Source organism: Acomys minous (assembly GCF_964271855.1).
Source record: "Acomys minous genome assembly, chromosome: 3".
Taxonomy (NCBI): domain Eukaryota; kingdom Metazoa; phylum Chordata; class Mammalia; order Rodentia; family Muridae; genus Acomys; species Acomys minous.
In genome coordinates this window covers 18,785,916-18,809,394 of record NC_140485.1, presented here as the reverse complement: position 1 = coordinate 18,809,394, position 23,479 = coordinate 18,785,916, and the positions used below count along the sequence as shown (strand labels likewise).

General features: G+C 46.8%; 2 protein-coding genes across 6 annotated transcripts; one reads left to right on the top strand and one right to left on the bottom strand.

Moving 5' to 3' along the window:
* The first annotated feature begins 5 nt into the window (after window positions 1-5).
* On the top strand, window positions 6-4,887 carry NOP56 (NOP56 ribonucleoprotein). Of its 3 annotated transcripts, XR_014777665.1 has the most exons (13): window positions 6-188; window positions 318-407; window positions 726-840; window positions 1,143-1,304; window positions 1,435-1,633; window positions 1,944-2,131; window positions 2,216-2,367; window positions 2,552-2,652; window positions 3,008-3,156; window positions 3,377-3,498; window positions 3,687-3,821; window positions 3,944-4,063; window positions 4,449-4,589. XR_014777665.1 is itself a non-coding variant. In XM_084774582.1 (12 exons), exons 1-12 carry the CDS (start codon window positions 21-23, stop codon window positions 4,794-4,796), a joined length of 1,929 nt encoding a protein of 642 aa, XP_084630708.1. In that variant the 5' UTR covers window positions 6-20; the 3' UTR covers window positions 4,797-4,887. The 3 variants fall into 3 exon arrangements, 2 of the variants coding, with proteins under 2 accessions (XP_084630708.1, XP_084630709.1); XM_084774582.1 differs by lacking the exon at window positions 3,944-4,063 and having other exon boundaries at window positions 4,449-4,887; XM_084774583.1 differs by lacking the exon at window positions 3,944-4,063 and having other exon boundaries at window positions 66-147; window positions 4,449-4,887.
* A 476-nt stretch (window positions 4,888-5,363) lies between these two features.
* Window positions 5,364-10,593, bottom strand: IDH3B (isocitrate dehydrogenase (NAD(+)) 3 non-catalytic subunit beta). Of its 3 annotated transcripts, none has more exons than XM_084774584.1 (12): window positions 10,450-10,593; window positions 10,231-10,311; window positions 9,977-10,075; window positions 9,728-9,848; window positions 7,834-7,894; window positions 7,623-7,755; window positions 7,390-7,523; window positions 7,200-7,302; window positions 6,958-7,104; window positions 6,477-6,571; window positions 6,321-6,381; window positions 5,364-5,794 (listed from the first exon to the last, which is right to left on the bottom strand). In XM_084774584.1, exons 1-12 carry the CDS (start codon window positions 10,483-10,485, stop codon window positions 5,708-5,710), a joined length of 1,158 nt encoding a protein of 385 aa, XP_084630710.1. In that variant the 5' UTR covers window positions 10,486-10,593; the 3' UTR covers window positions 5,364-5,707. The 3 variants fall into 3 exon arrangements, with proteins under 3 accessions (XP_084630710.1, XP_084630711.1, XP_084630712.1); XM_084774585.1 differs by having other exon boundaries at window positions 5,364-5,501; XM_084774586.1 differs by lacking the exon at window positions 10,450-10,593 and having other exon boundaries at window positions 9,728-9,873; window positions 10,231-10,317.
* Between the last annotated feature and the right edge of the window lie 12,886 nt (window positions 10,594-23,479).

Genomic DNA, 23,479 nt, shown 5'->3' with positions numbered 1-23,479 from the left:
CCTCGAACCCCTCCGAAAGCATGAAAATGGTTCCGTCCCCAGCCTCTGATTGGCCGAACCGGAGAGGGCGTGGTCTCCGCAGTCTGGTTCCGCGCGCGCCGGAGCGCGCTAGCCGCATTGCGAGCTGGGCACGGAGCAGGCGCCATGGTGAGGAGTGGCTGTGGATTATTAGCGATGAGAAGGCCTCGGTGTGGGTCTGGGTTTGCGTTCGGGTTCGGTTCGGGTTCGGGCTCGGAGTATGGACCAGGGCTTGCTCTAGGAGGGGCTCAGTGGACTCCGAAGTTGGACTGATGGCCGCGCGCCGGTTCCCGTTTCAGGTTCTGCTGCACGTGCTGTTCGAGCACGCGGTCGGCTACGCGCTGTTGTCGCTGAAGGAAGTGGAGGAGATCAGCCTGCTGTTGCCGCAGGTGGGTGAAATCGGTGGGCTCGGGGTGCTGCAATGCAGCCCCTAAGGCCGCCAAGCCCCAGCATGCACCGCGTGTTCCCACGTGGCCGGCCGCACCGGGCGGGGGGGGGGGTAGCGCTAGAACGAGGAGTTATTTAACGCGTATGTATAATCTCCTTAGAAGCGATCGGAGGATAAACTCCCATTTCTTGAGAATTAAGTAGAATCGGGATGTGGGCCCAGGCACCCGTGTTTTCATCGCTACAGTGGTTAGTGCTCCTGCTTTACTGCGCTGTAGAGGCCAAATTCACGGAAGGCCATTCATCCTTCTCTTCCACAGGTGGAGGAGTGTGTGCTTAACCTTGGCAAGTTCCACAATGTTGTTCGCCTGGTGGCCTTTTGTCCCTTTTCCTCATCCCAGGTTGCCTTGGAAAATGCCAATGCTGTGTCTGAAGGTGAGTCTCGGCCCTTCAGATATGTGATTCGTGACTGTGAACTTCCCGATGTTTTTGTTCCGAGCATGATGCATGCTAGTCATTGAGACCTACCATCTAAGGGTTTTAAACACTTCGATGCTTCACAGTTGCGTTCCTAGAGCTGTGGTTGAGCCAGGCTTTGCAATGATGACTTATAAAATCTGTCAATCCCCTGAGTGATCGTTGATGCCAACATGTTTCTGAGCAGTGCCTGAAGGGACGGGCGTGCCTGCGTGATCCGTTGGAGGCGGAGTCTAAACGCTGTGTTCTCTTGTCTCAAGGGGTTGTGCATGAGGACCTCCGCCTGCTTCTGGAGACATACCTGCCATCTAAAAAGAAGAAAGTACTCTTGGGGGTTGGAGACCCCAAGATTGGTGCTGCAATACAGGAAGAATTGGGGTACAACTGCCAGACTGGAGGTGTGATAGCTGAGATCCTTCGGGGTGAGAATCTTATATTATGTGCATCCGTGTTTGCAGTGCCTGCAGAAGCCAGGAGAGGGGGATAGTGAGCAGCCACGTGGCTTCTAGAAGAGACATTCCTCCCTTCCTCATAGTGTGTGGTCCTTTTTAGGAGTTCGTCTGCACTTCCACAATCTGGTAAAGGGCCTGACGGATCTGTCTGCTTGCAAAGCCCAGCTAGGGCTGGGACACAGCTATTCTCGGGCCAAAGTTAAGTTTAACGTGAACCGGGTGGACAACATGATCATCCAGTCCATAAGCCTCCTGGACCAGCTGGACAAAGACATCAACACATTCTCGATGCGTGTCAGGTAAGGTGCAGAGGCTGCCGAACAACAGGGCTCTTCCGGCATGTGTCTCAGCTGTTACAAACTTAAGGCCAGTTCCCACCTGTAGATAGAATCGTGCGCTGAGGCCAGGCCTCCTTCTGCTTACCACAGGCTGTGTTCTTACACTGACTGTATAGAAAGAGGAGGCAAAGTAACCCCGCCCCATGTACACCCCAGCCTAGGCCCTCCTGCCTGGTCTGTATTGTGAATGGGGAGACATGGACTTGAGGGGGGAGCGGGACCTGGTTTTGAGGCTCGGCAGCCAGGTCAGGGGATGACTGTTCCTCTGCAGGGAGTGGTATGGGTACCATTTTCCAGAGCTGGTGAAGATCATCAACGACAATGCCACCTACTGTCGCCTGGCTCAGTTCATTGGGAACCGCAGGGAGCTGAATGAGGAGAAGTTGGAGAAACTGGAAGAGTTAACGATGGATGGGGCCAAGGCGAAGGCCATTCTGGATGCCTCTCGGTCCTCCATGGGTCAGTGCAGAGCGCGGCAACCCGCGTAAGGTACGAGACTGCTTGAGTGTCCCGTTCCCCCCGTTCACACTAGGTGTTTCCTAGGCATGGACATATCTGCTATCGACTTGATAAACATCGAGAGCTTCTCCAGTCGTGTGGTGTCTTTATCAGAGTATCGCCAGAGCCTACACACTTACCTTCGCTCCAAGATGAGCCAAGTAGCCCCCAGCCTGTCAGCCTTAATTGGGGAAGCGGTGCGTCATGGGGAACACAAAAATGGGGGAGTAAAAAAAAAAAACTAAGTTGGCGTTCTGTACCGCTGTGCTTCTGGCTACCATGTTGTCCCTAGTTGCATGGTCGGGAGGAGAGCAGGGGTATGAGACTAGTGAGTCAAGTCCCACTTACTTACCTGGCTTCTTCCTTGGATCTTTTCTCCAGGTAGGTGCGCGTCTCATTGCCCATGCTGGCAGCCTCACCAACCTGGCCAAGTACCCAGCATCCACAGTACAGATCCTTGGGGCTGAGAAGGCCCTGTTCAGGTACCAGTGAGGGCGCCTGCCCATGTCAGGTGCTGCTTCTGGTGCCCACTGCTTTGATTGGGGATTACAGTGATGGCTAACCAGGGCTCCCTGACCTATACAGGCCTCTGCTATGGGGGTGATGGCCAGTCCTGGTGTCTGAGTAATTCCCAGGGCCCAGCAAAAAGGGACCAAGTTTCCAGGTCAGCGACATTGGATGCCTTCCCTCTCTGCCTCTGGGAACTGGGTTGGCATGTATTGAGGTAGAAAGTCCAGCCAAGCCTGGTGGGAAATGGTGGAAGTGTTGGAAGAGGGAGACTTAAACTGTTTGGGTCAAGTCTTCTGACAATAAACTGTTAACTAAATATTCTCATAGAGCCCTGAAGACAAGGGGTAACACACCAAAATACGGACTCATTTTTCATTCCACCTTCATTGGCCGAGCAGCTGCAAAGAACAAAGGCCGCATCTCCCGATACCTAGCAAACAAATGCAGTATTGCCTCAAGAATTGACTGCTTCTCTGGTACGGATGGGGAGGTGGCATTTGAGTGAAGGGGGTGCAAGGGCGGGAAAGAGCCACCTTGGCAGCTTCTACGATGATGGTAATATTTTTCGTCAACAGAGTTCACCTAGTGGGTGTTGACACTTTGGGTCTGAGTGGAGCTGAGCATAGAGGGGCTGGGGAGTGGTTTGTCATATCAAGGGTTGTAACAGGCTCTGTTCACATGTACACATATATCTAGAGGTCCCCACAAGTGTGTTTGGGGAGAAGCTCCGAGAGCAAGTCGAGGAGCGGCTGTCTTTCTACGAGACTGGGGAACTCCCACGGAAGAACCTGGATGTCATGAAGGAAGCCGTGGTTCAGGTATGTGCTTTGTTGTGGTAGCCGAGCTCCACAACTGGCTGTTGGAGGTGATGAACTGACTTGGCCTGACCTTAAGAAATGGAGGCAAAAAACTGGTTTAATGAGCCTGATCCAACAAGACTAGAAGTGTTGTGGCAAGCCAGGGACCTTTCAGGTTTTCAGCACTTTTATTCTTTATTATTTGCCAGGCAGAGGAAGCGGCTGCTGAAATAACCAGGAAGCTGGAAAAACAGGAGAAGAAACGCTTGAAGAAGGAAAAGAAGCGACTGGCTGCGCTGGCCCTGGCATCCTCAGAAAACAGTAGTGCTCCAGAAGAGAGTCAGGTCAGTCCCCTGTGCGTCCTAGGTTGTAGGACTTTCAATAGTAGAACAAAGGACAGCAAACCATGGTCTGGAGCTTGGGCTTTTTGGACCAAAACACCTAAAACTACCTCTTGATTCTATAGGGAGGAGATAGGTGCTGAGAGAACTTGACCAAGAGCCCAGAATGCTGGTTGTAGCACATGGCCCATTCCATGGGCACGTGTGCTCTGTCCTCGGCTGCCTCCCAGGAGTCCTCAACGGGGGTAGTGTGAATTCCTGCTCTCCCTGTTCTGTGTCTGGAGGTGATAGTGTCTCATGATGGGGGTGGGGGCAGGGAGCTCACTAGTGTGACAGTCTAGAATTGTCCCCCCAGAACTTTCATCTTGAGCTATAGAGATTTCCATTTCAGGGTCCCTTGGGAGCTCTGCATGATGTCCAGTCGTGACCAGCATACAGGGGTTTTCTCTCGGGGCCAAAAGAATTCTGCTTAAATTTTCTCTAGTTGAGAGTAGATTGCTAAAGTTGCCCATGCAATTAAGTCACCTGAAGCACTAGGTTGTTTGCTCTTCTGCCTGGATTCTAATGGGAGCTGTGGCTGCTAACAAGTGTAAGCAACAACTCTCATGTTTGATTTCCGCCCCCTTGTAGGAGATACAGGAAAAACCTAAGAAGAAGAAGAAGCTAAAACCCCAGGAGACTCCACAGGAAAATGGAATGGAAGACCCACCTGTCTCCTTGCGGAAAACCAAGAAGAAGAAAGCTTTCCCTAAGGAGGAGTTGCTCAGTGATCCTGAGGAGATGACTACTAACCGTGTAAGTCTTAAGAGAAAGAAATCCTCACCTAAGGAGGAAATGGCCAGCGAACCAGATGAGGCAGCAAGCCCAGCTGTCCCTAAGAAGAAAAGGAAATTTTCCTGTAAGGAAGAGCCTGAAGCTGCTGTTAGCGCCACAAAGAGCAGCACAAAAAAAAAGAAAAAGTCCCAGAAAGCATCCTAGGAGGATTAAAGAGGACATGCTTGGTGGGAGGGCATACCCAAAGGTGACAGTGCCTACCCATGATAAACCCCAATAAAAACACAAAAACCTGGATTGTCCTTGGTTGCTACATCAGTTTGAAGGCCACAGGCCTGGATCGTCTGCCTGCGGGGCTCCTGCCACCTGCTGTGCCCCCCCCCCTTCTTCCATAGTGTTTTTCTTCTGTCCTGAACTTGCATTATAAGTCACTGAACTCAGTGATCTGGCTGTCTCTGCCTCCCAAGTGCTGGGATTAAAGCCGTGTACTACCATGCCCATCTTAATGCCCACTTATCAAGTGAGCATATACTATGTACAAGTCTGAGCTACCTTTCTCAGGGTGATCTGACATGACCAGAACTCTAGTGCCCTCAATTTGGTTACTTCCCTTTGGGGTAGCCTTGGACACAAACAGGAAAGGGATGAGATCTGACAGGCTGTGGTCAGATGGTGGGGGAGGAGCCCTGCAAACATTCCCATCCCACCCCCCAGGACTAGGGCAAGAGGGAGGGTGGGGAAAAACAGTCTGGGATGTAATTGTGGATAAAATTGAAACACAAAAATAGTACATCTGTCTGTTTATTGAATAAATTACATTGGCATGTGTAGGATTTATGACAGGGCAGCAATGACAGCTTCAGTGAAGTCATGACAAGTAGCATAGCCACCCATATCTGAAGTTCGAACCTGTGAGAAAAAGTTACCATCATCCTGTGGTCTGGGCCTGGTCCCAACACCCACCCTGTGCAAGTACCCCTAACACCAGCCCTGGGACAACCTAGCCTCAGCCAGAAAAGTAATTATGGTCTACTGTCTAGATGCTCTCTTCCCTGGTCCATTGTACTGAAGGATGTGTAGGTGGCATGGTCCTTTTGAAGTTGGGAGTGAGGGCTCTAGCCCCCATGGGGGTGCAGGTGGCCGATGACAGACTTGATGAAGTCAGTTGTGGTGCTGTAGCCTCCCATGTCTCGAGTCCGAACCTACAGCCACCACCAGCAATAGCCGTGGGGGAGAAAAAAAGCCCATGAAGGAGATGGGGGCAGTATGATGAGATGGAGACCAAGAAAAACAAGATAGGATGTAGCAAGGATGGGAGGAAGTGAACAGCAAGGGCCTGCCCACTGCACTCCAGCAGGCAAGGGAGCACAGGAGGCTGAGCAGGCAGTAGGATGGTGGGGGGAGGTGGGGAGGGGGGAAATATCAGAAAGGATGAGATGAGGTTACCTTGCAAGGAATGAGACCAGGTGGGAGGGAAGACAGGCACCTAATCCTGCCTGCTAGCTCCACCCAGACAAAGCTGCAAGGTAGGTGGCACATTCAGATGGCCCAAGAAAGGGGCAATGGATGGTGCAGGAAAAGGAACAGCAGATGGAACTAAGGCAAGAAGACCAAGAGGATGACACAGCCCAGAGAAGGGAGGTAAGAACAGCCCTGTCGTCACGGTGCTGCGGGGCCTGGAGGAAGGTCCCTCAGGTTTCTGAGCCCTTGAAACCTGTCTAAACTTACCTTGCCAACTTTGATCACCTTCTTCACCGCGTCTGCAATCATGCTGGAGTGATACTCAAGACTGTCGGCATAGACAGAAGAAAGTGAGAGTCCAACCAGGACACCCCCACCCTTCAGACATCCACCCGTCACCCCACTTCAGCTTCCTTAACCTACTTGAGATGCCGCAGCATGTTTGAAGCTGACAGCAGCATGGCTGTGGGGTTGGCTATATTCCTGCCCACAGCCTGGGCAAACGGGTGCCGAGCACCCTGCGGAGAAAGCAAAACAATCACTGGAAGGAGACGGGCACAGGCACAGGTGAAGGTCTACAAACGGTACTATGACACAGGAGGAGGGCAGGCCGAGGTGACTGGGAAGAGGTATAGGGGGTGGGAAAGGAGGCCGCCATGGCCATTTACAAGGGGGGCAGACTACAGCAGGTCTACCTGGTTAGAGACAGATGCCTCACAGAAAATAATCTTTTTTTTTTTTTTTGAGACAAGAGTCTCACCATGGAGGTCTGGCTGTCCTGGAAGTATGCAGACCAGGCTGGCCTTGAACTCACAGCGATCCACCTGCCTCTGCCTCCAAACTGCTGGCATGTACCATCATCCCCATGTACCACCATCCCCAGGGAAAAAATAATCTTGCTCACCGTCTCAAAAACTGCATATTCTGCACTGTAGCTCTCACCAGGGACGACACCAGCTCCCCCAACAAGGCCAGCAGCCAGGTTGTCAATAATGTTCCCGTAAAGATTGGGCATCACGAGCACATCAAACTGGTAAGGATTCTGCACCAGCTGGGGGTGAGGTGAGAATGAAGGAAAGAGTTGCACAAAAGGAGAGATGCCCACTTGCTGCCCTCTCTCTGGAAACTCACAAAGGAGGGCCTTACCTGCATGCAGCAGTTATCTATAATCATTGTTTCAAACTTGATTTTGGGGTACAGTTCAGCAACTTCTTCACAGCACTGCAAGAACAACCCATCTCCAAGTTTCCTATTTGTGGGCCAAAGAGACAAAAATCAGCCAACAGAGTTCAGGGGATACCTCCAGGAACCCAGCCCACAAAAAACCATGCCTCACATGATGTTGGCCTTGTGGACAGCTGTGACTTTGCTCCGTCCTTTCTTGGTGGCATAGTCAAAGGCAAACTTTGCAATCCTCTGAGACTTGGTTCGAGTGACAATCTTCAGGCACTCGATGACACCCTTTGCACTCTGGGGGAGAGGAGTGTGTGCCAACACCAGGAAAGAAGACAAGGAGGCCTCCGCCTCTTCCCTGCCTCACTCCTGGCCCCCGCAGTTTCTGGGCCTTACCTCATGTTCCAGAGAGCTGTATTCCCCTTCTGTCTGTTCTCGAATGATTACCAGGTCCAGATTGTTATGCCGAGTCATGTACCCAGGTAGTGACTTCACATGGACCACATTGGCAAACAAGTCCAACTTGCGTCTGAAGGTAGACAGCCATCATCAACTTTGTGCCAGGTGCCCAGCTCCCCTGTGACCCACGCCTACCCCACCCACCTACCTCAGCTGCATATCATAGGAAGCCAGTTCGCCTTTATACTCCATTGGGGTATAGATCTTTCCTGTGGCACCAAGGTATAGGGGAAGTGATGTTAGACCAAGGTCAAGTCCAAGGGAGCAGAGACCAGTGTCTCGCTTCCCCATTGACTTCATACACCCAGACTCCAGTCTCCCACTCCCAAACCCCTCACCCTTTTATGGCCTCTGGGAAGAGACAAAGGAGAATAATGTAGTTAAAATCAGAAAAACTGTGTGTAATGCTTTAGTTTTAGTCATTTTATTTATGTTAACTTTCTTTTTTCTTTAAGGATTTATTTCTTTTCATTTTATGTACATTGGTGTTCTGCCTACATGTGTGTCTGTGTGAGGGTGTACGGTTTACCTGGAACGAGAGTTACCGACAGTTGTGAGCTGTCATGCGCTTCCTAGGAATTGAACCCAGGTTCTCCAGAAGAACAGCCAGTGCTCTTAACCGCTGAGCCATTTCTCCAGCCTCCATGTTGAAATTTCAAAATGATCTATTTGTTTGTTTGTTTGTTTGTTTTTAATCAAAGAACCTGGATTTAATACCAAATGGAAAAGCAACACTACAGAATCAATGGTTTTCCTTATTTTCCTGTGTCTACTGCCCTTGTATTTTCTTAGCTACCACTTACTGAAAAGTGACTATGTATGTAAGGCAATAGGGATTCAATCACAACCACTCAACTCCTGCTCTCAATGAGCAAATGCCACGCTGGATATACTGCAGGAATGACATTGACAATGAGTACAGGAGCACAGAAGAGGCATCCCCACCGATAACAGGAAATGGTACAGAAAAGCTACTACTTAGGTTACTTCCTTGGCTGAGTTCAGTGGGTTGAACAGTGATCCCCAAAATGATAGGACTATGCCTTAAGCCAAGAACTCATAAACATGACTTTATTGCGGGCGGGGGTGGGGGGTGGGGAGTGGGGTGGGGAAGAAACTGTCAATGTGATCTTATTTGGAAAAATGCTCTTTTCAGACAGAATTAGCAATCCTGAGATACAATTGAAGAGATAAAGGGGAGCATAAAAAGAGAATTTTGTCTATAAATCAAAGAATCAATCAAGGAAAAGAAGGATTATCATTTGAAGCTTCCAGAGGCACTGCAGCTTCTAGAACTGAGAACATTTCTGTTATTTTCAGGCACCCACAAAACCGAAGTATTCAATGGCAACTATGGAAAACTAGTATCACAAGTAAGTGAGGATTCTGATAGGTGACATCAGAGAAAAAATAGTTTTAGGCAGAGGGAAGAGCATAGGGCAGGGCAGGATATATACTGGCCAACCAGGCCAGCTGGTGGGTGAGGAACGCACAGAGCAAGTTGTGGAAAGGAAAACAGGAAAGCCAGGGGCCAGCTTATAAAGAACCGACTTTTCGTCTGCAAAAGCTGAGCCTGGTAGGCAGGCTGTCCAAGAAAAGCGGCCTAGAGAGGAAAATTGAGAAGCCAAAAATAAGTAAGTATCTTAGAAACTGTATGTAAGAAGAATAAATCAGCCCAGCAGAGCAGCTGAAACAGTTAGAATGGGCACTGTACAGGGGGCTGGGGTGGCACATGCCTTAATCCCAGCACTCGGGAGGCAGAAGCAGCAGATCTCTGAGTTCAAGGCCAGCCAGGGCTACACAGAGAAACCCTGCCTCAAACACACACACACACACACACACACACACACACACACACACACACTACAGACAGAGCTAAGAGGGTCTGACCACAGTGACACTGCCTCAGTAGGTACAAAACCCTCCCTGGCCTCACTAATTCCTGGTTTCCCGATTATCAGTAGAGGACAGTCTTGAAAGCTGATATTATGCTGCAGAGAGAAAGGCTCATTCGAATTTCAATGTCAGAGCGGCATACAAACCAATGATGGCCACTTTGTTCTCCTTCATGGAACTCAGCAGCTGCTCCAACTTCTCCTCAGAAGCCATATTCTGCACCTCGCTTAGGTGATGCTCCTTGAATTCCACCGGGACAGCAGCAGCCTTCAGGATGAGTCCAAATAGGAGACTGGAACGGGTTTGAACTTTCCAGCTCAATCCATCCACCCCTGGAGCCAGATCGACCACCCAGCCCCAGCCCCACCCCCCACCCCCCAACTACGGCTACTCACCTTAAACACTTCCTTGACAGCATGCATGAGCTCTGGCCCCACGCCATCTCCTGGCAGCATGGTCACAGGAAAGGCACCCTCCACCCTCACATCTTCTGTCTGTGAGTTGGGGCAAGCAGAGATGGAGCAGGGACAGAAGCAGGGGTCAGCGGGAGGGAGGGAGGGAGGGAGGGAGGGAGGTTGGGAGGGGAAACCCAGGGGAGCGGCATGGTGGCGACAAGGATGGGCGAAAGCGAAGCCGGGTTCCTGCGTACCTGGCTCTGCGAAGCGGCGTGAGCCGTAGCCGATGTTCGGAGACCTCTCCAAGGCCCGGAGTTCCGAGCGGCGACCGCCGCCTGCGACAGACACAAGGTCAGATCTGGGACAGACCCCTTTACACCCGCGATGGATGCCACTGCCTTCTTTTGGAAACCCCAGACAAACCATCTGCTCTCCCGCCCACCCTCCTTTGCCCAGCGCGTCCCGGGCCTCACTCGGGTCAGCCAGCGGACATTGCTCAGCGCGGCCATGTTCTGCAGAGGGAGTCGCGCAGGAAGTGATGCCGGAAGCCAGCGCGGCTGTGAGAGCTGGACTTCCCGCCAGCCCTGGCGAGTTTGGCGGTTCTTTCTCCCCTACCAATCAGGTCTACAGATGTCCTTCTGTTTGATAATATAGGGTCATGGGACACACCACGATTTTTTTTTCTTTTCTTTTCTTTCTTTCTTTTCTTTTTTTTTTTTCCGATTCTCTGTGTAGAATCCTGGACTTGCTTTGTAGACCAGGCTGGCCTTGACCTTACAGAGATCCGCCTGCCTCTGCCTCCCAGAGTGCTGCTGGGATTACAGGCTTGCTCCACCATGCCTTGCGGCTGTTGGCTTTCTCAGTTGTTGAATTTAATTTCTTTTGAAACTTCAAAACAACGTTAAAGAATATGTGACTATGTATCAAACAAGAACGTTGAGTTTAACAATAAACTGAGGATTGTAGGGAATCTGTGAATGTTTCTCTTCTATTCTCTTAACTAGCAGTCATGGTCACTAGAAGCGTTTCATGAAGACCACACACGCTACCTAGGAGATTGGTCGTTTTCACCTTTAATCGGTTGCCGGGTATTTATCAAGTCTCTGCGCTGTTTTTGTTTGCTTGTCTGTTTTGTTTTTTAACTACAGGATCTTATTCTTAACTATTAACATTTGTTACAGACCTGAACTTCGTGTCACTCATAGAAATGATAATTGCACCAAACATTTCATTTGTGATGTATATCTTAAAATGTCATTCTCATGCCTACTTTGACATTATTGACCCAATATTAGGTCATGTTATTCAGTGAATTAAAAAACAATACAAGCCAGGCGGTGGTGGCGCAAATTTTAGTCTTAGCACTTGGGAGGTGGATGGATTTCTGAGTTCGAGGCCAGCCTGGTCTACATAATGAGTTCCAGGACAGCCAAGGCTACACAGAGAAACCCTGTCTTGGGGGGAGGGGGGAGCAACACATATGCAGCTCTATTGCAAATTAGCTTTATACTTATTTACTTAGGGTGCAGGCCACCACAGGGCTCACGTGGAGGTTAAAGAGCAGAGGCGCACTCAGGAAGTTATACTCTTCCTCCACCATGTAGGTTTCCAGGGCTAACTAAGCTCAAGTCACAGGGCTTGGCAGCAAGCACTTTTCCCCAGGGAGCCACCTCATCAACTCCAAGTTAGTTTACTTATCGTATACCAACATAGTGACTTTTCTTTGTAATCTGAATTACTTTATCCATCTAAAAGATCTCTTAAGATGTTTCTTGTTTCTCCAGACAGGGTTTCTCTGTGTAACAGCTCTGGCTGTCCTTGAACTAGCTCTGTAGACCAGGCTGCCTCAGTCTCCCACGTGCTGGGATTAAAGGCCACCACTGCCCGGTGACCTCTTAAGATGTTTTGGGTGACTGTTCAGGCAGTAAACTATCTCTGTCTTCTTTTTTCTTTTTTTTTTTTTAAATTTTGGAAGCTGCTAACCTGCACTTTCAGTTCACTCAGGTATTTAAGTTTTATTCCTTCTCAAGTCTCTGATGGGGTTGAAGACCAAATAGTTTAATCTTATAATTAAGCTTAGTTGGTTAGGGGATAAGATGTTTTTAGATCTAGATAGATATTTTAAGTTAATAGAGATGAGATATGACAGATGTTGATTTTCATTCAGAATTTTAGACTCAACAAGATAGGAAAGAGATTTACTTCAAGTTTGCCAGATGGGGATAGCCAAATCACTATGAATGTAATATTTATATAATTCCTGATTGTTTTGTGGTTCTTCTTGCTGTATGTAGTTTTTTAATGTGTAATAATATAAATGCATATGTTAAAAAAGAAACATAATAATAAAAATCAAGTGAAAAAATCTCTAAAATGTGAGTTTCAATGTTCTTTCAAAGAAGCCCTTGGCACACAAAGGGTTCAAAATGTCTCTTCTGTTGAGACCTGCTCGGTCTTTTCTCCCTACAACCATGAGCAATCAAGGGTGTGATCTAAGGATCACAATTCCTTGAAGATGGAGTCTGAGGGGTTTTTGGAAGAACTCCATCTGTGATTGTGGGGTATACTGGAATTTACAGTTTATACTCAGTCTACAGCAAAGTGAATTGTAAGCAAAAGTGGTGTCTTTGCTTCCCCAGAATCAAAGATAAAGAGGTGTTGTTAGAGTGATTTAGGGAGGCGGTGGCACACACTAATCCCAGCACCCAGGAGGCAGAGGCAGGAGGATCACTGTGAGTTTGAGGCCAGCCTGATCTACAAAGTGAGTCCAGGACAGCCAAGGCTACACAGAGAAACCCTGTCTCAGCCAGGTGTGGTGGTGCAGGCCTTTAATCCCAGCACTCGGGAGGCAGAGGAAGGTGAATTGCTGTGAGTTCAAGGCCAGCCCAGTCTACAAAGCGAGTCGAGGACAGCCAAGGCTATATAGAGAGACCCTATCTCAGAAAAAAGAAAAAAAAGAAAAAGAAACCCTGTCTCGAGGAGAAAAAAAAAGTGACTTAGGAGGAGCATTCTTAGGAGAAGTGTGTCAATACATGAAAAGGGCAGGAGAAGGAGTTCAGCAACATGTGGCCACAGCTGGAATTTTCCCCAATCTGGCTCCCTGGAGACCTCTGAAACGGGAATAGTGTCTCAGATTGTATTGAGTTGAAACAAGCCTTGCTAGTATGCTTTGCCCTTGTATAGCATAGGCCAAGGACAGCTCTCCCAGAAGAAGGGACTCGGCAGCAGTTAGTGACCAGCAGCTGAGCAGTGGAGGGACTTGACAGACCAGCTGGCCAAAAGCTCAGCAGCTGCAGGTAAGAATGAGCACCAGTACATATACACTATGGAATACTATTCAGCTATTAAAAACAAGGACTTCCCGAAATTTGTGGATAAATGGATTGAGCTAGAAATGATCATAATGAGTGAGTTAACCCAGAAGCAGAAAGACTCAAATGGTATATACTCACTTATATCTGCATATTAGCCCAAGGGGCATGTCCCACGAAAGCCTTCACTTACCAGGAAACTGAGACAGAGGAGAGGACATTCTAGTGGGATTCTAGATGAGAGAATCATGGGGGAAAGGCAAAGTAGAAGGACCCAGAGGGTCCTAGAAGCCTATAAGTAGAACATTATGATAGGCAGATTTGGGCATAGGGGTCCCGATCAAACTAAGGCACCAGCCAAGGACAATACAGGCGGTAAACCTTAAACCCCTACCCAGATCTAGCCAATGGACGGAACACTCTCCACAGTAGAGTGGAGAGTGGGATATTACTTTCTCACATACTCTGGTGCCTCACCTTTGACCATGTCCCCTGGAGGGGGAGACCTGATGGCACTCAGAGGAAGGACAGCAGGTTACCAAGAAGAGACTTGATACCCTATGAACATATAGAGGGGGAGGTAATCCCCCTCAGGAACAGTCATAGGGGTGGGGAGTAAGGGGAAAATGGGAGGGAGGGAAGAACGGGAGGATACAAGGGAAGGGATAACCATTGAGATGTAACAAGAATAAATTAATAAAAAAAAAATTAAAAACTCAAAAAAAAAAATAAAAAATAAATAAATAAATAAATAAAATAAAATAAAATAAAAAAAAATTAAAAAAAAAAGAATGAGCACCAGGGCTGAAAACCAGGAGGATGGGCTTGTGTGAAGGGACGACACACACAAAGTGAGGACTGAGAAGAAAGGTTAGTACCAGTTCTAAACCTGAGGGAAAAGAAAGATTTATGAGGGGCTGGAGAGGTGGCTCAGTGGTTAAGAGCACTGGCTGCTCTTCCAGATGTCCTGAGTTCAATTCCCAGCAACCACATGGTGGTTCACAACCATCTATAATGTGATCTGATACCCTCTTCTGGCCTGCAGGTGTACACGCAAATAGAGCACTGTATACATAATAATAAATAAATCTTTTTTTTTAAAAAGTGTGTGCCTTTAAAAAAAAAAAAGAAAGATTTATGAGCAGCTCTTTTGAGCCCGGCGACCGTGGAAATTATCTTTATTTAGTTGTAGGTGGCTTTGTGGAGAAAGCAAGCATTTGGGTTCACCGAAAAGGTCTGGAAGGAATCCATGGACATTCCAGAAAGTCAGATATGGCAAAGAATGAAAGATTATATCAAGGAAGAGCTCCTGGAAGCAGGAATTCTTCTGTTAATTAATTTTTCAGGCTGTGTAGCACTGGCTGAACTGGAACTCACTATGAAGACCAGGCTGACCTCACACTCACTGAGAGCTGCCTCTTTTTATTTTATTTAGTATTTAGGTAGCCTGAATATTTAAATTAGTAACTAAATGATAGCAACTCTCTTAAAAATATAGAAATAGTAAATAAGGGCAAAGCTTCTTTTAATGTATATTTCAGAAGAAGCAGTTCCATACTCTGTATGCTCACTATTATATAATTCACCTTTTTCTCCTGACACTATCTTTACATGTCAGGAATATGAGGCACTGCAATTCTTTTTATTATTATTATTTTGGTTTTTCAAGACAGGGTTTCTCTGGAAGCCTTGGCTGTCCTGACACTGACTTTGTAGACTAGGCTGGCCTCGAACTCACAGATCCACCTGCCTCTTTCTCCCAAATGCTAGGATTAAAGGTGTGTGCCACATGCCCTGCAAAAACTGATTCTGTTGCTCCATTGCATAATATGCTATATTGAAAATTTACTAAATTAATTGATCCTTTCTTAGATAGGCAAATACCCAGTATGAACTCTGACTTGGGCTGTTATCAGCTACACTGCTGTGTATATCCCTGTACATTTTGGCTCTGTGCACAGGATGAAGGTTAGCAGCCAACCCAGAAAGCTCCTCTGGCCATGTATGCAGTTCAGATGAAATGGGCTGTCTGTGATAGTTTGGTTGGAGATCCCTGCGTGTATTTCACCGAGGAAATGGATAAAATAACAGTCCCAGCCATTAGTATTCTTTCTTATCTGAAATGCCAAGGCTTGGGACTAGGAAAGTGGCTCGATGGCTGAAAATGTTTGCTGTGCAAGCTTAATGACCTGAGTTCAGGTCCGTGGGATGGCTGTTGTCCGTTGTCAACTTGACTATATCTGGAACGAACCGCAATCCAGACATGGAGGGCACACTTGTGATCTGGATCTTGACGCTGGAAGGCATAGGCTTTTTGATCTGGATCCTTTTTGTTGTTTGTTGCTTAAGACAGCTTCTCTGTGTAGCCCAGGCTGTCCTAGGACTCGCTTTGTAGACCAGGCTGACCTCAAACTCAGAGATCTGCCTGCCTCTGCCTCCCAAGTGCTGCATGTTAAAGGCCTGTGTCACTACGCCTGGCAAACCATTGGTTTACAACTCTGACTTTTAGAGGCATCCATGGGTATTTAAAACAAAAACAACCAACTTCCAGGTGGCGGTGGCTCACACCTTTAATTCCAGCACTTGGGAGGCAGAAGCAAGAGGATCTCTGAGAGTTCGAGGCCAGCCTCGTCTACAGAGTGATTCCAGGACAGCCAGGACTACACACAGAAAAACTCTGTCTTGAAAAAACAAAGAAAACAAACAAACAAGACAAAACAAAACAAGAAAGAAAAGAAAACCAGTGGCTTATTCCAATTATCCTTCATTTGGGTCTGGGCTGGTGAACCATGACTAGATTTGGCTTCAATGATACATAACATACTCACAACCTAACAGAAGAGAGGTTTAATCCTCACTATGTGCTAGGGATGTAGCTCAGTAGTTGAGAATTTGTTAAGTATTCACAAGGCCCTGGGTCCAATCCCTAGAACTGAGAACAAAAACAAAACAACACGCATAGTTTCATGGAGATAGGTGATCCAGCACTGGGCTGGCGCTCTGGCCTGTCAAACGCAGACTCCTTACGTCACTGGCCCACTTTTTGTGGTCTCCATTCCCAGGCTCATTCAGGATTCACATAGTTATTCCAGTTCCAGAACTGCAGTTAGGAGGGAGAAGACCTGAGTACGACGAGCAGAGCAGACACCTGCACACTTCCGTGAGCTGCACGGGCACGCTCCGTGCCCGAATCATACAGATCCAGAAAGCCTTTGTTTCCAATGTCCTTTCTACCATAAAATGACAACATTTTTTTCGCATGCTGTTATGGTTTTGTATTTACTGTAATTTATCTGAAATTTAATTTCCTAAAAGGTAGAACACAGGGGGCTGGAGAGAAGGCTCAGCCGTTAAAGGCACTGTCTGCTCTTCCAGAGGTCCTGAGTTCAATTCCCAGCAACCAGATGGTGACTTACAGCCAATAAGGGATAACTTTATTTTCTCCCTCAAAGCTTTGCTAGTTCCCCTAGCATCACATGTATATCTTTTTCTCCAGACAGGAAATTCTACCTTGACTTATGACAGGATTACAATGAGTAGATTATAAATTGAAAGTATTAAGTCAAAATGTTTTTAAAAATAACTCATTCACCAAATACCATAAGCTAGCCTAACCAACCTTTATGTGTTCAAAATATACTAATTAATTTACAGTTGGTCAGCAGGGTGTGAGGGTACATGCCTGTAATCCCAGTACTCAGGAGGCAGAGGCAGGCAGATCTCTGTGAGTGGAAGGCCAGCCTGATCTACACAGTAAGTCCAGGACAGCCAAGGCTACACAGAGAAACCCTTTCTCAAAAAACAAAAAACAAAGGCAAAAATTTACAGTTGATCATTAGAACCAGTGTATATTTTATAATAAAGTGTAGAATAGCGCATATGGCTTATTGAATGCTACACTGAAAGTGACGTCACAACAGGCACGTATGTTTTATTGGATCTCTCTTTATAGCCCTGGTTGTCCTATAACTTGCTATGTAGACCAGGCTAGACTGGAACTCACAGAGATCCACCTGCCTCTTTGCTTTCTAAGCACTAGGATTAAAGGTGTGTGCCTGACTGATAGGCTTGTATTAATTACTTTTATCATTATTATGACAAAAGCACCGTAAAGGTGAACAGATTTCTTTTGGCTCAGGCTCCAAGACGCAGTCCACCACCACAGTGGGGAAGAGACACAACAGCAGGAGCAGGAAGCAGCTGGTCACGTTACAGCCAACAGGAAGCAGAGAGTGTCGCATGCTGGTGCTCATCCCACTTTCTCCATTGTATTCAACCTGGGACCCGAGCCCATGACATGGTACTGCTCACCTTCGGCGTGGGTCTCCTGCCTCAGTTAGCGTGTCCAGAGTCATGCTTCTCCAGTGACTTTAGATCCTATTATTAAGGTGACAAACAATATTAACCATCACAAGTCTACTCCCTGTCAACTTGATACCTACACATATCACTTTGAAGCTATAACCTTCCCTCCACTTCTTGTCCCCATAGGCTCGCAGCCATCTCGTAGTGCAAAATACACTGAGTTCAGCTTCAAAAATTATCATAGACTTTGATAGTTCCAACACTATTGAAAAGTCCAAAGTCTTCTGAGACTCAAAGTAATCTCTTTTTGGTTTTTCAAGACAGGATTTCTCTGTGTAGCCTTGGCTGTCCTAGACTCGCTTTGGAGAACAGGCTGACCTCGAACTCACAGTGATCCGCCTGCCTCTGCCTCCCGAGTGCTGGGATTAAAGGTGTGCGCCACCACGCCCGGCCAAAGTAATCACTTAACTGTGAGCTTCTACAAACAAAAGCAAGCCACATGCTTCCAATATAGAGTGGCACAGAATAAACATTCCCACTGCAAAAAAGAAAACGTTTTGTTTCTTATCAATCTCTGTTCCCAAAGCCCAGCCCAGAAGACGACAAGGCTCATCTGGACAAATCTGTACTAGTTATAGGGAGGACAGGTACTATGGGTCCAGTCAGTGGTCACTGGATGAAAAAGCAAGTCTCCTGTCCAGTGTAAACTACTGAATTCAGCTTTGTAGAGGAGCAAATGCCTTTTGTGTTTACGCTAAACTGTCACGTGCTGTTTGAGCTCACTGAGAAGCTAGCTCTGGGAATGGAATATGGTCCTTCCACGTCAGACCCACGCATGTCTGTCTCAGTGTTCTGAGTCAGGTTGGCCTCCCGATTCTGTGATGGGAACAAAAGAGAACAATAAAATAGCCAAAGTAAAGGTGTTCTGACTGTCTTATCTTGTAATATAAAGCTCTGTCTGCTACTTATGCTCATCCAAAGCCAAAATCAGTTATGGTAGATCAAGATTTCCGAGGGAACTAACCAAGCCCCATAGTGCAATGACCTGTGCACAGGTAATACTCATTTAGCATGAGTGCGTTTTGGATATGATTTTCTTTTATCAACCTTAACTCTAAGCCACAGGAGATGTGACAATCTGAGGGTCCCTGTGTCAAGGAGAACTGCAGTAGAAGGAGTAAGAGGTCAGAATGTGACGAGGACTAAGGAGAGGAGAGGCCGTGGTGCCAAAAATAGAAATGTAGTGGCTAAGATCATCTCAGTAATTCAATCACTCATCTTTCTGCAGGGCAGGAGAAAAGACATGTTAAAAATAAATGAAGCTAATGTCTATTGAGTTTTAAATGCATGTATCCACATGTGCAGTAAACAAATGCTAAAAAAAAAAAGTGAAAATTGTGGTGTAGCCTATTTTATGAGCCAGGGTCTCACGTATCCCAGGCAAGCCTCTAATGTGGTATGGCTCTAAATGGGAGGAAGGCATATGTTATAGTTCTACAGATGAAGACACTGAGGCTTTTTTTTTTTAACCCAGGGATTTTCTTGGAACCTAGGTCTTTTCAAACCCAAAACTCAAAATTCATCAGGACACTCTTATTTTATTTGCCTTTTGTTTTATGGTGCTGGAGATGGAGCCCAGGGCCTCACACATTCTGAGTGAGAATTCTTACCAGTGAACTGTACATAAAAACAGGCTAGGGGATGACTCAGGAGGAGCAGAGTGCTTGCCAGCAGCCAGGAAGCCCTGGGTTTGCGCCCCAACAACACAAACCAGCATGGTAGCACTTTCCTGTAATTCCAGCATGTGGAAGACCTGCAGGAGGCTCAAGAGTGAAAGGTCATTCCAAGTTTGAGACTTGCCTGGGTCACATCCATGTGTGGAAGTTCAAGAACAGCGTGCACGAGTCAGTTCTCTCTTCTTACTATTTGGGTCCCAGGGATTGAATCTAGGTAGCTGGTCCTGGCGGAAAGCACCTTTACCAACGATCCGCCTCAAAGCCCCACCGCCACCTTTTGGGGCTAACCATTAGGTTCTCAGACCTTAGTAGACCTCCCAGACCTTAGCACAACTGACTCCATGATGGAAGTGCCATCCAGGCAGTAAAACTCAACATGTAGACAGCATCACCTGCTAAAATGAAAACAAAGACCTAATCCACCAACCACCATAGTTTTTGGAAAATCTCTAAATGAACTAACCTTGCTTTTCGGCTCCTGTAGTTTCACTTCTGGCTAACTGTCCCTGTTAACTAACGTATGTGAACCCAGGATGCAGTTTTTGTGCTTAACGCTCACCCTGAGAAAGCCTCAGTGCTACACCGGAATTCCCAACATACAGTGTAGTCACCGGCCCGCTAATAAAAACTTTCTATTGGCTTAAGCCCGTGTCCAAGTAGTCATCTCTGGTGGCTACCCCACAACACACTTACCACCCACATGTCAGCAAAAAAAAAAAAAAAAAGAAAAAAAAGAAAAAAGAAAAAAAAGAAAAAAGAAAAAAAAGAAATGCCCAGACATAGCTTAGCACAGAACCTGGGGCTCCATTATCCAACACTCCTCAAATAAGAGCATCAATCACTAAGTCCCACACACGAGTGTGCTATAGTCAGATCACACAGGCTGGAAACCTCTTGTGTGCATCTCTTTCCATCCTGTTCAGTAACACCACATTGGTCACTTGAAGTAGTCAGGGTAGGACCTTAGACATCACACAAATCAGTAGATGCTGGAAACTGGATTTAATTTTTGAAAAGCAGCATTGAATACTTACCATGACATGACAGGGCCCCAAGCATCCATGGTGTCTATCCATGGGGTAACTGAAGCTGGCCATAGTTAAAGTAGCTCACGATTCACATCAGCTCTCCAGACCCCAAGTCCACTCTGTGACACTTTTCAAAGACTTGGCTTCAGCAGGCCAAGTGGTCGTAAAGCCTAAGGTGGTAGAGATGTTGTTTCCTTTCTCGGGTTAAGATGGAGCAGCAAGATGAAGTGGGCTTGGAAATAGGTGGTAGCTGTGTAAGCTCATCTCTCTGTGATAACCTATGTGACCTCACACATCCAACTGGGCATGAGTTCCTGACCTCTGCACCCTAGACAAGTCTGAATTCCACAAACATTTCCTTACCAGGCACTTTACTATGCACTATGGAAGCAGAAGAGCAGGAAAAAAGGAAAAGAAAAAGGACAAAAATCCTTGACTTCAAGTCTACAGAGCAGTAAGTGGCATATCTCACTCCCCATTGGCTCTGCCTTAATTGTTGCAGGCACAGAGGTCCTTGAACTCAGAGAGAAGCACTACAGAACCAGGGATGTTAATCACGCAGGGGCGTTTCCTCAATGGAAGTGATAAAATCGAATGCCTGCATTCCATCCAGAAGGCTGGGGGAGGGTTTTGCTAACAACCTTATGTCCCTTTTTGCCATCTGTGGAGGCAGTCCTCACCCAAATTATCCAGAATGGTTATTTCAGACTCTTCCTTTGCTAGACCATTACCTCTCCTTAGAGGAGATGCCATCAGTACTTTATAGCCTGGTGACCTTTATGTTACCAGTCAGAGACCACACTAGATTCTAGACCTTTTAGCTATAGAACCCACCCTCATGGTCACATGCACTTTGTAAAAGAGTTTCTATGTAGTCACACCTTAAGCTTTATTGTGCACCTGGAATTGGACTGGTTGTTGCCTGGAAATCTTTCCTCAAATTGTATGTGTTTTAAAGATACTGAAAGTGAAACACCTGGCATTAGACTCCCACTGTTTGCTTGCCTGTTTGATACCTGCAAGGACTCCCTTACTTAATTTAGGTTTTGTTGTAGCTGTTTGTTTTGTTTTGTTTTGTTTTTTTGAGACAGAATCGCTCTACATAGTTCATTATGTAGACCAGGCTGGCCTTGAACTCACAGATATCTACCTGCCTCTGTGTCCCTGGTGCATAAGCCACCATGCCTGGCTAATTTACATTTTTATTGTCTCTGACATACACTGTTCCTATTTAACTCCAGGTACCATCAGAAGACTTAGTACGGATGGGGGTGGGGGGGTGGAGAGGTGGGGGGGGTGGGGGGTGGAGCTGAAGTCTATAAATTAGAGGGAATGGATCCTTTAAAAGAACATAAAATTGTGGATGTACAATATATGTAAATAACCGTGTAAAAACATCACAATGAATTCTCAAAGGGCTTTGGGGAGAGCCTATGAAAAGCTTCATAATGAATCAGTCTCTGCTACATCCTCTCTCTATTTCACAGACAAGAAAAGCAGCCTTTCCTGCCCATCCCTATACTCTATCCAGGGCATGGCTTCCTTTCCGGTTGCCCCTCCCCAGCAATATACAAACACACACACACACACACACACACACACACACACACACACACACACACACTTCTCCCCAAATGATAAGGAAATAGCTGAATGTGGTGGTGCACACCTTTGATCCCAGCACTCCAGAGGCAGAGGCAGGCAGATCTCTGTGAGTTAGAGGCCAGCCTGGACTACATAGTGAGTTCTAGGACAGCCAGAGCTACATAGTAAGAGAGCCTATCTCAAAAACATCCAAAACAAACAAAGATGAAAATGTGTTGTTTGATAGTTGCATCCCACGTTTAACTGATTTGTAAGTACTACTACACAGATTTTTTAAAAAAATATTTTATTTATTATATATACAGCGCTTGTCTGCATATACACCTGCATGCCAGAAGAGAGCATCAGATCTCATTATAGATGGTTAAAAAGTGGTGTGTGGAAAATATCATCTTTTTAAACAGCATGAGAATTGAACTCAGGACCTCTGGAAGAACAGACAGTGTTCTTAACCGCGGAGCCATCTCTCCAGCCCCCTACTGCACACATCTTAAAATGTAAACACATACACATCTGTTGTATTTGCTACTGAGCCATTTGTTAAGCCTGACCAGAGCAAGTAAACAACCAGTTTGTAATTAGAATATAAACAAAACAACTTAAGGACTTACTTGTATTCTTCCTTCTGGGACAAAGCCTACTAGTGCATACACACAGATATCCCTACAAAATAAGAGTCTGACCTCCGCATCCACCTAAATAATAGTCATGGCCACTGAAAGAAAAAACAGCAGCCATATGGAACTTTCCAACATCAGGATTTTTTTTTTTTTTGACACTGCCTTTAGGTAGTTAAGAAGCAGCCACGCAGAGACAGGACTAGGGGCAATTCCAGCGTTAGGATACAGTCTCTGGCCTCTCCTGGATGGGGGGTGAGCAGAAGGGACAGCGTGACTCTGCACAGCAGCGCGAGTGACTGTCCCTCGCAACATGAGGGATGAGACTGGCTGTCTTTGAGATTCCTGGTGGTTGGTAGGGACGTGGACAGCCTAGAGTAACGAGGGCATCCATCTTGTCTTTGTTTCAGCCCAAAGATTGGAACTGGGAAATCATCTTTTTCACCAAAGGGTTCAACATTGTGGCTCCATTGTTTCGAAATTTAGGACTGAATGGTTCAGTCTAGATGCCAGGCCAGGCCAGGATGGACTAGATTCCCCAGGAAGACAAGTTGTCATGATGTGTTGGTTTGTTTGTTTCTTGAAGCAACTGAGGAGACTCCAGGAGTCAGTAGCAAGCAAGACTGAGAGCTGAATCATAACCTCCAGGTGACTTTCTGAAAAGACCCTTTTCCTCACCCCATGGAGAGCATGTGAGAAGCCGTAACTAGTGCATGCCTTAATGTGTTTTATTTTCTAGTTCTCAGGTGACTTAGGAAGTGGATCCTAACACTCTGGGGACTCCAGGGGGCACTCTAGTACAACACACAGACTGTCCGTGTCCTAGGCTGCCTAAAGTGACTTTGTGTCTGTTTCCCACAGTTGGCGCTGGGCTGAGGTATGGGGAAATTATCATCTTTTT

Coding starts and splice junctions, on each gene's coding strand:
- NOP56 (XM_084774582.1), top strand. CDS start 21: ATGAAAATGGTTCCGTCCCCAGCCTCTGATTGGCCGAACCGGAGAGGG. Junction 841..1,142: donor TGCCAATGCTGTGTCTGAAG/GTGAGTCTCGGC, acceptor TCTTGTCTCAAG/GGGTTGTGCATGAGGACCTC. Junction 3,157..3,376: donor AAGAATTGACTGCTTCTCTG/GTACGGATGGGG, acceptor ACATATATCTAG/AGGTCCCCACAAGTGTGTTT.
- IDH3B (XM_084774584.1), bottom strand. CDS start 10,485: ATGGCCGCGCTGAGCAATGTCCGCTGGCTGACCCGA. Junction 7,895..9,727: donor GAACAAAGTGGCCATCATTG/GTTTGTATGCCG, acceptor TTGGTGCCACAG/GAAAGATCTATACCCCAATG. Junction 5,795..6,320: donor AGGTGATCAAAGTTGGCAAG/GTAAGTTTAGAC, acceptor TGGTGGCTGTAG/GTTCGGACTCGAGACATGGG.